The sequence below is a fragment of the Amaranthus tricolor genome, chromosome 14 (genome assembly GCF_026212465.1).
Source record: "Amaranthus tricolor cultivar Red isolate AtriRed21 chromosome 14, ASM2621246v1, whole genome shotgun sequence".
In the NCBI taxonomy this organism is placed as follows: domain Eukaryota; kingdom Viridiplantae; phylum Streptophyta; class Magnoliopsida; order Caryophyllales; family Amaranthaceae; genus Amaranthus; species Amaranthus tricolor.
This window is the reverse complement of record NC_080060.1, coordinates 2,895,062-2,909,098: the sequence shown is the minus strand read 5'-3', so window position 1 is coordinate 2,909,098 and position 14,037 is coordinate 2,895,062. Positions and strand designations below refer to the sequence as shown.

The 14,037-nt window shown below is 33.5% G+C and overlaps 1 protein-coding gene across 4 annotated transcripts; it reads right to left on the bottom strand.

Moving 5' to 3' along the window:
* Window positions 1–2,924: 2,924 nt before the first annotated feature.
* LOC130800319 (nucleobase-ascorbate transporter 6) lies at window positions 2,925–13,357 on the bottom strand. Of its 4 annotated transcripts, XR_009039397.1 has the most exons (16): window positions 13,110–13,357; window positions 12,384–12,528; window positions 11,335–11,432; window positions 11,014–11,190; window positions 10,443–10,543; window positions 10,036–10,111; window positions 9,855–9,914; window positions 6,874–7,058; window positions 5,081–5,177; window positions 4,857–4,943; window positions 4,455–4,513; window positions 4,257–4,348; window positions 4,078–4,155; window positions 3,833–3,993; window positions 3,455–3,729; window positions 2,925–3,340 (listed from the first exon to the last, which is right to left on the bottom strand). XR_009039397.1 is itself a non-coding variant. In XM_057663788.1 (15 exons), the coding sequence occupies exons 2-15, from the start codon at window positions 12,487–12,489 to the stop codon at window positions 3,511–3,513; spliced, it is 1,596 nt and encodes a 531-aa protein (XP_057519771.1). In that variant the 5' UTR covers window positions 12,490–12,528; window positions 12,794–13,357; the 3' UTR covers window positions 2,925–3,510. The 4 variants fall into 4 exon arrangements, 3 of the variants coding, with proteins under 3 accessions (XP_057519771.1, XP_057519770.1, XP_057519773.1); XM_057663788.1 differs by having other exon boundaries at window positions 2,925–3,729; window positions 12,794–13,357; XM_057663787.1 differs by having other exon boundaries at window positions 2,925–3,729.
* Window positions 13,358–14,037: the final 680 nt, after the last annotated feature.

Below are 14,037 nucleotides of genomic sequence, written 5' to 3'. Positions count from 1 at the left end.
TTTTTATTAGTAATTTTTTTTTTTTGCCTTTTTTTTTATCGATTAGATCACTATCCCTAATGTGGGTAGAATGCAAATCAAATGATCAAAAGTACTCAAAAAAATTGATGATTTTGATTAAAAATAGTGACCATGTGTAAATGGAAAGAAATCCATCCCATGGGTGAACAAGAACTTGGTATTAATTCTTGCCAAGCAAAGAATGTTTTTTCTTATCATGGTAGTTGGTATAATGCAATGTACTTAAAAGATAGGAGTATGTTCTCCTCAATGCCAATGTGTTATAGATAGAAATGTGATGGTAAAAATATTGGTTCAAACAAAAATGAGTTAGGTATGGAAGGTGACATCTATTGGGTAATAATACCACTTACCATGTTTAAGGTTTCATCCAACTTGACAATTTCCTTTGAGTGTAAGAATATGGTTAACAATCCAATAGGTTTTACCTCTCAATTAGACTATTTGATTTTTAGGTGAAAATTAATGAAAATATTATTTTTATTTAGGACATAAGTTTCATTTTTTCATTGGGTATTGATTACTCTTAATTTATGTAATATTTATTTTTAGGGTATGTTTGGAAAAAAGTAGTGGTCTGAGTAGATTTTGATTGTCTAAGTAACTGTTAATTATGGATAGTTGTAGCTTATAGATGTATAAATGTAGTTGTTAGATATTTAATTGTTTAAATATTTGTATAAATGATTATTATTTGGTAAATATATCGATTATTATAGCTATTGAAATATAGTGTGTTGAGAAAAAAGGTAGAAAAATTTTTTATAAGTTATTTTTGATTTTGGAATCCAATAAATTGTAATGTTACTTTATTATATAATGATAATTTTCAAATTTAGTGATTTAGTCTTAGTAAACCTGTTGCGCTGAACACATTCTTAATTTAGTTAGAAGTTAAATTATAGTTAGCTAGAATTTTGTTTGATTTATCACAATACAAAAAGGTAAGTTAGATGAGAATCAAATTTAAGACTTTACTTGAAAAGGTAATATTAAATGATCTTCAACTGAAATAAAATATGATTCTCGACTATTCTATTACCATACATGCCTAATAATTCAAGTCTTCCATGCATTCATCATGAATCCAACCAATTATAGACCTCAATAATTGCAATCATTTGTATGATTATCATGAATCATGAGTCATGACCAACCTCCCAGTTTAAACCAAATGATTGATTTGTTCAATCTCAATTTATTTTTCTTTTACCATCTATAGAGGGAGCATTTATTTGATAAAAACAAGCAATATCTCATGTGGTCATAATGGATTCTAACCACTCAATAAGTGGATAGTTTCATTCAATGTACTGCTCATCCTGAAATGATCCATCATATGAAGAGCTCTTAGGATCTATTATAAATAATAATTAGAACACCCATTGTAAAAAGTAATTGGAGGTATTAAATCTATAAAAATAAAAATACTATAAAATTGACCTATTCAGTAAAATCCGACCAATTGAAAACCGACCAACATGAAATCGATCGATCAAATGGTTTGATGGGTTTAAATTTTACTGAGCAAAAGTAAAATAGAAGTATTACTCCTTCTGAAATAGCATTACTTAACTCAAATATATGAGAGTTTTTTAAGTCAAATGGTGCTATTCCAAAAAGACAGAAGAAATTTATAAAGTGGACCATATTTAAAAGCAAAGCATATGAAAAAAATAAAAGCTTTGCTATTTCAAAATAAAGCATATATCTTTTCCTCATACGATCCGTTGTTCCTAATCTTTAAAATAATAAAATTTGAGTCTAATTTTTAGTGATTTGTAGAGAAAATAGTGTTGTATAGTGTTGTGAGACTTAATGAAGGGAATATGAGGTATTTTTGTACTTTATTTTAAAAGTGACGACCCAATAAAAAAGATAATGACATAACAGAAAATAAGGTAGAGTTTCCTATACAACACCAGTGCTTTCATTTATCCAATAGTCGATCAAAACCACTTATTCAACATAGAACAACACAATTATTTGAGTGAGAGACCGTCTCTTGGTGAAATGACCTTAAAATACTCATAATTTATATTAATTAAATAATTTAACTCATATACACAGAGTATATCTTACTGTGGGAAATCGAGCATAAATGTGGAATTAACATAATGGCCCACCAATTGACCCAATTTAAAGGCCCATTTGGATCCAGCTTCTCTTCTTAGCTGCCGGCTAAAATAGTGATTCACGAATTCTAAACAGTATATTTGCTACGTACAACCTCTCATAAATCTAGCCAGCGGCCCAATAAAAATGTTTTCTGTTAACCTCATCATATCTCTTCATTATATTATTTTAATCAAAATTTGTAATGTCGATTTTTAGTCCTAATTCTAGACGTAATCAAATGCTTATTGGGGTTTGATCGTTCATGACTCATGAGCTATGACTAAATTTTCAATGTTGAGAGAGAATCTAAGCTTGAATCAGCGGCTAAGGTTCAGATGATTTGATTGAACCCTGTTAATATGAAATTGCTCAATATCATCATATCCGATGTATCCCGTTCATAGGGACTATAAACAGAATCTGAAGAGGAAAGAAAGACGACAACATTACCCATAAAAAAGAATGCGACCAAAGAGTCCATCAACTCAAGAGATAGGTCCTCAAAAAAGTTAATCATGTAACTACTCTGCAAACCTGCATCTTACACCAAAGTATTCAATACATAAAACATGTCGTATTCAATACATTAGTCGACCGACCCTACACCGTATTCATGATTCACCCTTAATTCATCGATTGCAATATAGAAAACTTCTTTGTCCCGTTCGTTTAGCCATATTTCACTTACAAAGTAAAACTATTTTCTCTTAATTATAACAAAGTGAGATAGAGTATATAACACATCCTATAAGCTACAACAGCACAAAAAGTCAAAATAGAAAAGATTTGTGGCAAAAGAACAAGATTAAAAAATCAGCTGTTATCCATAATCCAAAATAAGTTGCTTGAATCAAGACATATGTGATTTAAAAGAACTCTTACACTATTAAATCTTACATGCAACCAGTGTGAATAGGAAAAAACCTGCAGCAAAACTGATCATAACTTTCACTATAGATTTCCAACAATGAACCCCCATAAAATGCTGTAATACTGCCCCAAACAACAATTTCGCTCAAGCACGGGTTACATTCTCCGCAATGGCATGGCACCGAGAATCCGAGATGCGCCTTCATTGTTATATGGTTGAGCAGGGTCAGCCAGAACAATAGTAGTTTTCGCCTTAAATGCTTTGCTTCATTACAAATAACACACTGAATTTACAAAACATAAAGAAACAAACAATTGTCCTAAAGGCAACCTACAAAAAGAGTAACAAACTCGTAAATATACCGCGAACTATAGTGTATTGTTGTAAGATACAGGATTGAATATGATTATTGTAGAGTGTAGAGGAAGATGATAATCATCATACTTGAGGAACACTCGTGCTTGAAGGCGGCATCGTCGTTTCGTAACTCAATGGAGATTTCACACGGATGGGAAGTACTTGTTGAGATTGAAGGGAAGAGAGTAGAATTCTTCACTTCTCGTGTCTCCCTTGAAAGAACGGAACTTATCCCACCAATGCTTACCACGATCCTTCCTCACCGAGCTTTCTTTCTTGTGGAGGGTGTTGTCTAGGAAATACGCCACAATTCCCGCAACAAATGCTTCCGAAGAGAACGGGACATTCACCATGTCATTGAACTGTCGTTTTCAAGAACACAAGACAATCATTCAATCCATTAGAGAACCATCAAAAAAGATCAAAAGATGGAAAAATGTTGGTCGAGAAAATCAAGTGCATTACCCATCGTGCCCCAGTATGGACGGGGCCAAAACCCTTGATTGCTTCGTACTCGTTGAAGTATTGAGGTATAGACAAACCCAAGAAAATAGAGAATCCTAGTATGAATTTTGTTCGGAAGCTATTGAGATTGCAGAACTGAAGGAAACTTAAACCAACAGAACCTGTGCCAAAATATGATAATAGATGTGATTAAGTGCCCATAATCGTGTTTACGTTTATCACGGACTCTAATCACATGAACTTACCGACATAGGCGAAGAAAAGGCAGTACAAAGCAGCAATAATTGGTGAAGGTATTGACGCAAAGACAGCTCCGAATTTCCCTGCATATGCGTAGTTAAGGAAGCTTAATATAAAGAGCGGGAATGAGATAAATCGTAAGTTCACAACGCCGAAGGACAGAATAGATACGAGATATACAGACCGAGAATCGAGAAGAACAACATAAACCCGGCAGATATTTGGACAACCCGTCTACTACCAACACGAGTCAGTGTTAAAAGGCCAGCGTTCTCACTGCATTAAATATCAAAGAACAAGCCTTACCAAACAAATTACGCCAAAATTCATCAAAATGTTCAGGCTCATAAAATGAAGTATCAAAAAAGATATCTAGTCTTACACAGAAACGGAAGACCCAATCCCGGTTCCAAACAATCCAGACAACAAAATGCCAACACCCTGTCAAGAGGAATGAGAGTTTAGCAAACAGCCACCTAGATGAAAGGTATATGTTAGGATGGTTTATCCCACATCGACAAATTAAAAGATGTTGCGCACTTTATAAATTATTGGAGCCCTTTTCGCCATTGCCATATCGTTTTCGAATGGTATATTTATTCTATTGTTTTATGGAGTGTGCACACCTCGTGTTTCCCTGATTATTTGTTGGCATTGAAAATAAGTCCAGCCTGGTTATTTGCTGGCATTGACAATAACTCCAACTAAACTAACAGTATACAAGAATTTTGAAGTGGAAATTATTTGTGTAAATATGAGGCAAAGAAAATTCCATGTATTATACCTGCCAGCCAATACCACGACTAAGAACAGAAGGGGGCATCATCGTTGCACTGGCAGACCTTGAAACCGCAATGAAGGCGCCAGTTGACTGCAGATGAAATAAAAAAAAATATTTTTATGTATTAAGTACAAAACATAATGATAGCTGTTCTCGTCTAACTTGCACTAAATTGCATCAGTTTCTTTCTTTTAGAGACGATGTTATGTAGCAGAAGATAAACAAACCTCGACAAGAGCAACAAACGAAGCAAACATCATAGCGAAGGCTTCACCGGCATCAAATGTGGGTGCTCCCCATTGAAAGGGATATGGGATTTTAATCCTGCCGCATCAGACCGAAACTTAAGATTGCAGTAACAATAAAATTAATTTTAATGCAAGGAAACCGTCTTTTTTCTTTTTATAAAGGTAACCTGTCAAAATTTGGAAAGATTGGAAGGAAAAACACAAAGCTCGCCTTTCGTCACCCTTATTTGATTTTCGAAAAAAAAAACACAATAGGAGCATAGCGTTCCTACTTCCACTTCTTGAAAACACTACTAATTCCTTGTGAACGGAGTTCAACAATACTAATTCCCATTAAAAGGCTAAGAGAGTTCAATTATTCTGTTTTGCTAGTAAATAGAACAGCATTGGTGGGTTCATGGCCGGTTCTTGGGGCATCCCTGATAGCCGACTGCCTAGGGCCTCCCGATATAAGGGGCCTCAAATATTAAATGATGCTATTCTAGTCCGGTTCCGAGCAACATTTTTTAAGTGATTTTTTTGTAAACCTTTTATATATTTAAAGTAACATAATGTTACAATACATTTTGTCTTGAATTATTTTTCTTAAAGTGGAAGAAATTTTATCTTTTAATATAATGAAGGACCCTAGTTTAAAAGACATCAAAAAAATAAATAGGGCCTCCAAAATCTTTGCTCCGCACCTGGGTGGGTTATTACTTTTCAACTTATAGTAGAACAGAAAGATGTATAGTAACGATCAATTATTTTGCTTCAATGAATAGCTTTTCATTATCTACCACCTCGTTCTTCAATTTGGAAACAACTAGGGGTGTTCAAGGGCCGGGCCCCCGTTTTCAACCCTTATCCGATCCCTTTTTAAAAGGTTTATGCAAGGGTGGGGCTGAAAACGGGCCTTTGTAAATTTAAAATGGGCCTAGTTATGTACAGTACAACACTTGCTGTCTTGCTGAGATACCACATCTCTGAGAAATTACGACACTTGCTGCCTAATATATTCTAGTTATATACCTTGTAATTTGCATTCTGGCTAGTACAAATTATGCTCAATGCACTAAAAAGCATTGTATAATATTTTGTTTATTTTGTCAGCTAACCAAGTTCCGCCATATTCGCTTATTTTGCGTTCTGGCTAGTAATATACTTTGAAATTTCAGATTACATACAGAATAATATCTGTAACAGTTTGAATCACCATATTTGCTTATTTTGCCAGTTAAACAAGTTCAGCCAACACTTGTATAATATTTTTTAATCGTAGATAAGGTCGGAGTATCCAATACGTCTCTAAAATTTGAAATAAGATAAAGAGGCCCATTTCTACTAGAGCCCGACCACAGCCCTTGTCCAGCCCATTGCACAGGCCTAGAAACAACCCAGAACCGATAATGAACAATGGACGTTTAAAACACGTAAACTTAGCTAACGTGTTGAGGTAGTACTACATCAACATAAGGTAAACAGGGAAGCAACTCCGGTTTCCCCTTCTTAAAAAAGTAAAAACAAGAAAATATGATCACCGACATATGGTTCCCAGATGGCTATCGAAATAATTAACCATTATGATACCCAAAAAACCATGGGCTACAACTATATGATAAAGCTCTAAAACAGGAAGTGTCGAGAATAAAAACAAGCTCAAAACAGTGAAATACATTAAGATAGAAGGATATAAAGAACTAAAAGGAGTATTTCAAGTGCAAAATTAAAGATAAATTAGAAGACAGAAAAAGGTAGCTGCGGAAAAAGGAGGGAAGAGAAAGTATATTTACCATGGAGCACCACTTATAAGTCCAGAACGGTCGGTACGACAAGTAACTTGTGTTCTTGGAGCAGCATGATTATATGCTCCACCCACTGTAAGAATGAGTGCATATAGCCAGACGATAGCCACAGAGATTAGAACAGCAAAACGCTCAAAAAAATGCTTTCCAACTTTAGATGCTTGCGATACATACTGCAAAAACGGTATCCTGAATCAATCTACTGAAAGTTACAGGAATAAAGGACGAATTCAAGTATACTACAATAACAACAAAATGTCAAAATCATAATCCCATGAAAAAGGGACGGGTGGACGGCTATATGAACCAATAATCCAGTTCTAGTGATTGTCCACATACATTCTTCTTAGTGATGCCCACAGCGCGATTGGGCAGGGTTCCGATTCGACCTAAGTGGAAGTCCCAGACGCTTTCGGTTCCTCCCACTCATGTGGTTTGGGTGGGTTGAACACCAGTTCAGCTTATTTTAGTTGATTTAAATATAGTAAGAACATCATAAAATATTAAAGTAACGCATGTCATACCTTTGTTGAACATTATAGAAACTCAATGCACGTCAATTGACAATTAAAGACTTAAAAGAAAAAAACAAATATAGTTATAAACAGAGTAATAATAAAATAGATTAATTAACAAAAAAGGGGAAAGAGAGGAATTGAGCTAGTATTCCGAAAGAATACTAAGCTACCTACGTATACGAATGACTCAAAGTCCACGTAGTTCTTGTCATATCCTTAATTGTAGTTGTTGGCCGTTGTCCACTTGTAAATAATCCTATATGTCACCGTCATCACCATCGCCATCGCCTTGTTTGGTCATTGTACTCACTTCTGATAATCCATATGTATTCATTAGCAATTATGATCATCCTCACCCTGATCATCATTCCTCTATAGTCATTGTGTTCTTATATTTGCTTGATCTTCAATTTTTTTGGCAAACACATGTATAATATGTGGAGCAAGACGAAATTTATTTCCATCGAGTATTCTCTAACCACTCCGACGCAACATTAGAAGTCGAAATTGCAATGATAACCTTTGTAATTCTTGCAATTCTCGAAAAATTAAAAAGTATTGGAGATTTTTCTTTTCACCATGCTAAGATATTAAAACAATCAGTTGCAATTTTCAAATGATAGTGAACATAGTTATCAATTGCAAAACTATCATCTTGACAACTTAATATGTTAGTTATGACGGGATGAAACCTAGCACGTCAAGGTGGTAGAGTTATTTCACATGTTGTGGACCTATTTTTCGAAGCAAGAAATTGACATTTCAAGAAATTTCAATAATTTAGTCAAAATTGTCAAATTTGCAAAAAATTATACCTGCTAGCGTCTCAATATTTTGACTAAATTTCATCCCGACATAGCTAACATATTAAGTAGTAAAAATAATAGTTTTGCACCTTCTTCACTTGTAAAAATAATCTAACATGTTCAACATCTTTTTAAAATTGCAACCAATGTTATAATATCTTATACCAGTGAAAAGATAATTTCCAAAAATTTTCAATTTTTTCAAGAGTACTCTTATTTTCAATTTTCAATTTTCGATTTCCAAAAAATTTCAATTGATTAAAAGCGATCTCGTCTTGCGCCACATAATATATAAATATATGTTTGCAAAAAAAATTGGGATCAAGCTGACATAGGAACACAAGGACTAAAAAACGATGATGAATAAGACGAGGATGATCTATGGATTGGATGATAATGGATACATGATTGTAGAGCAATGACAATGACGAATAGCAATAATTCGGCCCAGCAAACAACTATTTACAACTACAATTATAAGTTATGGCAAGAAATGTGGTTTTGATTCCTTCAGGATACATTGCTAGCTTACTATTCCTATTCCTTCAGGATACTAGGTTCAAATCCTCTCCCTATGTTAGTCCCTCGTTGTTCAGTTTATTAGTCGAGTTTATTATTTCTTTGTTATTGAATTTATAATTGTATTTGTTTTCTTCTTTCTAGTTTCTATTAAATGTTTAAATGACAATTGACATGTATTGAATTTCGATGATATTTAAACAAAGATATGACATGAATTATTTTAATAATTTATGTTGTTTTTGTTGTTTTTATATTATATTCAAATCAAAAAAGTTGTTTTTGTTGTTTTTATATAATATTCAAATCAAAAATAAAAAAATAAGTTGAGCTGGTGGTTCACCCCGCCCAAACCCACCTCTGAACTGCATGGAATTGCCTCTAGTTCCACTTGGGTGGGAGGAACAGAAATCGATTGAGATCACCGTCTCATGGCCATCACTATTCACTACCAATGGTCAATCAAAAACAACTTATTTGTAATCACTAATAAGGGTAAGGTTGTATACATTTGAACCCCCAAACCACCAAAGGTGGAAGCACTTAGAAGGCATTGGGGTAATAGAAAAAGAAAAAAAATAAAGTAGCTTCTCAATCACATAAAACTCATGTTGCACATATTCATCTGAGTCTACCACACTAAATTAGATCTCACATCTTGTGAATATAATGTTTATCTAGTTGACACATTCACTAGATTGTATTTCCTTTATCCTGCAAGCTTACCACGCCTCTACTTAGTTCCGCAATACTAAATTGACATTCCATATACCTTGTCTTACTTCAACTCGGTCTAAATCTCCTTGATTCCCGCTTGTTTCTTCAAAATTCCAAGTAAGCATAAACAAGCAAACATTATGCACCACGACACTAGATTTAAACCTATAGTAAATACACAGGTTCTTCTTTTGGAGATCCAGCATAGATCTATCCTATTACATCCCCTGGGTTTCATTGGATAACTCAAACTACTCCCTCCAAATATCATTGATCGCCTCATCATGGATATAGAATTTCTAAGTTCTTCCACCATGTATTTTTATCTATAACTAAAGAATGAACACAAACTAGATATAATTCCAAAATCCCAAGTACAATCAAAAAGTTTTCTGCTAACTAATCTTACCACGGCAATAAATATTAGAATCACAAGCTCGGGCAAGCCAATCTCCACACACTTAGCCACCTAAAGCAACAGAAACAAGTGTCATAAGTTATAATAAAAAAGATGTACAAGTCATTAAAGGAAATACAAAAAATCTTCACAAAAGGAGAAGAGAATGAAGTAACTGCAATGAAGATATTACCCCAGGAAAACCAAGTTCATAGAGTCCAAATCCAACCATAGATATCAAGGGAACCACTGAGAGTGGGCTCAGAAACCTGCAATATATTAATGGTAACTGTCCGTTAAACATGCCATAAACAAAGAGTTGATCCTGGTCAAGGTAAAACATAACAGCACATGAAGCCAAAGTCCTTAAGAACGTAAAATTTTTAAGTCTTTTACGGATGTCATACATTTTTACAGGGAAAAGATAAGGATATATTCTGCAGTATCCGTTATCCTAAATGCAAAATAAACTTGATCATTGTAAAATGTATTATTAGTAAAGTTTCCTTTAAGCAACCGCTGAAGCCAGCAGCAAAAAAAAGAAAGACGCCAGTACAAACTACAGTCAATAATGAAAAAAAAAATTTAATTTAAACGCACCTAGTGACATTACGCCAGAGACCACTGAAGCCAAGAACTATTTGAAGGGTTGAAGCAACAATCAGCGCCCCTTGTATTCCCCGCATTATTCTCTTGAACTTCTGTTGTGGCATAAAAAGGTAATTGAATTAAATGGAATATAGTTCTGATTTAAAAATTGATAATCTTTCAGCATCAAGCTGCGTTTATACGGGCATTAACATGAGTTGATCGATCAACTTAACACATATATTTAAAAGCCGCACATTGCTCAAACAAGACCAGTCTTTCAGAGTATCTGACCCAACAGTTTTCGTTGCACTATATTACTAATCGATGAGAATTTTAGCTAGCTACTTGGTAGAGACATAATAGCGACCCGGTTCAACCATTCAACCAAATACCGAACACATCAAACTTTCAATAAAAACACCTTCAAACAACTTCTAAGGATTAAACTCTTTGATTTGTACACTTATTGTTGAGGAGATCCATAAAAACATTTCCCCAAATCCTCAATTTAGTTCACTCGACTTACAAGAGTCAATAAATTTTTTATAATATATATAGGAATTAGTATTCAGGAACAAACCACTATAGGATCGGGAATGTTACTGTAACGACCAGCTAGAATTATGGAAATAGTGGGCGCAACAAAGGTGTAAGATCCTCCAATCACAGCCGGAAGCCGAGTTCCGAATGTTGTCTGAAGTAGTGTGTTCAAACCAGCAACAAAAAGCAATGTCTGAATAACTTCAGCTTTCTGTTCCTATTGAAAGATGCAAACATGAAACATGATTAGATATTCATGATTCACCTGTCAAAATCGCCAATGCTTAAAGAGTTAACTTTATCAAGAACCATGTTATAGGTATCGGTATTTTCATCCTCGTGGCGTACACGGTACACCTACCTTTCCTCCTCCCATCTGAGGAACAAGAGAACTAGGGATGAGAACGGTTGTGCCAAGCATCACAATGTAGTGCTGGAAACCAAGAAGGATGGCCTCCGCTGGAAAACAATCGAAACTTCATCAGTCTAACAGCACATATCATTCCTTCAAAACGACATACGAAGATCTTAATATCCAATAAAAGATGCCGTAACGGAAGCAACAAAATCATTAGTTTGCTAAAATGTTTCATTCAACATCAAAACGACACAGATTAAAACAGATCACTGCAGATACTAAAAATTCTCAGAAATTTCCCAAGTTCACTGGTTCCAGACTTCTAGCCGTAAGAATGCAAGATACTCGAGCATGAATATGGTCCAAGAATAAGAGCATCGTTTGAACTTGAAGAGTATGGTAAGCCACAATGACCAAGGCATTCTAGTCATTGGGTATCTCACCTAACAGGTGATAAGGTATGGGTTTGCACTTTGCACTTTGCAAGAAATCGCCGAATGCGCAGTAGAACAGACCCTAGAATACTCCATAATGTACAAAATTCTTCATATTCAATAAGAATCAAAATCAAACCCTCGCTAACACTATCTTAATTAGAAAGTTCCACCAAGATACACAAAAACAATGTCAAAGCTTAATCCCAAAAGGTTAGCATCGGCTACATAGACCATAACTAAACCCTCAACAACAATGCCAAATCCTTAATCCCAAAAGGTTAGGATCAACTACATAAACCAATAGATCAGTCCCGATACTCGTCCTTTTTTAGTATTTAATAAATAATCATCATATAAAAAAAGAAGCCAACCCACCAAAAATAAACAAGAGAATCTATCAACATAAAAGATGAGAAAGAAAAACATGGCATACTTTAAACAAAAGAAGAAAGCAAGTTTAAAGACATGCATTACCACTACCATAAATCACCTTCACAAAAATCCTAATTATTTCACTTTTTATTAGAATTATCACTACTCCTAATTACTAAGAAAGAACACTAACCAAATATAAAAAATGTAACCCAAAAATGGAAAGACAATATAGAAACTCACGCCATGGAGGAGGACTTGTAATGCAATAAGACACATTTGGCAACTGATCTTTTGGTGGGTGTGGTGCTGGCTCATCTGCCTTTGCTGGTGCTGCACCTCCTGCCATCTTCTTTCACGCTTTCTTACTCACTTCACACTCTATAATCTATAAAAAGTAACATAAAACAACCAAAAAAAATCAGGGAAATTTGCAAAAAAATCAATGAATATTGCAAATCTGAACAAAACCCAAATCCAAATTTCCCTTTTTCTAGAAACCCAATTCAAAAAATACATCAATTTGTGGACAGATAACAAACATCAAGAAATTAATTTATATTACCCAGAAAGAAAATAATAATAATAATAATAATAATAATAATAATAATAATAATAATAATAATGAGCTAAAAAAAACTTCATTTTCTTACCCAACTACTCAAAAAGACACTGACTTGACTACAAGGGAACACACCCACATGTATAACCACTACAATTGATTACTCCCAACCCCCTCAAAAAACAAAATAGCAAAACAAAATAAAAGTGTAAAAGAATACTAAAAATCAAATTTTGCTAACTAAGAAATAATAGTGAAAAATAATTATGGAAATGTAGTATGTGAAGAAAGCCAGGAAAACTACTTTTTCATAACTTTAAAGAAAAGAAGTAAAGAAGAAAAACAAGTGGTAATGGAAAAATGAAAAAAAAAGTAGAGCAAAAAAAAGGTCAACAAAATTTGTGTACCCCACTTGAGATTTTCACAAGTATATAGTTGAGTTGTTCTTCAAATGTTGTTCAATCTTTCTAGGGTTAGTAATTGCCAACAAACTTGTTTAGCTTCACTCTAATGAAGTAATGAAGTATAAATGTGATATGCCCTCTTTCTCAGGCCTCAGCTCAGCTTTAGAGACACACCAACTCTCTCTCTCTCTCTCAATTACACTTTCTCTTTCTAGAAATCACTCATTTTCAACTTCTTGTTGTTGCCAAATGTTGTAGTAGTTGGATTAAAAATCAAATTTGTTTGTTAAGTGATAATAAATGACAGTAATAGAAATAAAAAATTAGTTGAATTTTTGATTGAAAATATCTAAATTACCTTGCAGTTATGTATGTTCAACTTTAATCATCTCATTTTCTTTATAAAATTCATTCTAATGCATTATCATTGGGAGATGTGGTATTAGGTGGCAATGAAAATTTATAAAAAAAAAAAATTTTGTGATTAAAATTTCATTACCATGAAATGATATGAAACTTTTGATGAAATTTTACACTAAAAATCATTTTCATTACCACTATTTAATACCACTAACCAAACGAATCGTAAAAGTTAAATTGTGAATTAAATAGCGTACAAATAAAAAGTATATTGATTAATGGAAATTGGATGATTTGTATTTTTGTCAAGTCTTAGTTACTTTTTAAACACACATATAGATAAGTAAAGCAAACGGCTTAAGTCTATAACTATTTCTTCTTATTTATCATTTAGTTAATTAGTTTTGTTTATATTATCATTATATATAATATTTTCTGCTAATACACGTTATTTGTAAATAAGTGGAAGTATGCTATTCGTCTATTTAAATGAAAACTAAAACTAATTTAATAAATAATTATTATTTTGTTTGATTATCACCTAATTAATAAATAATTATTATGATGTAGG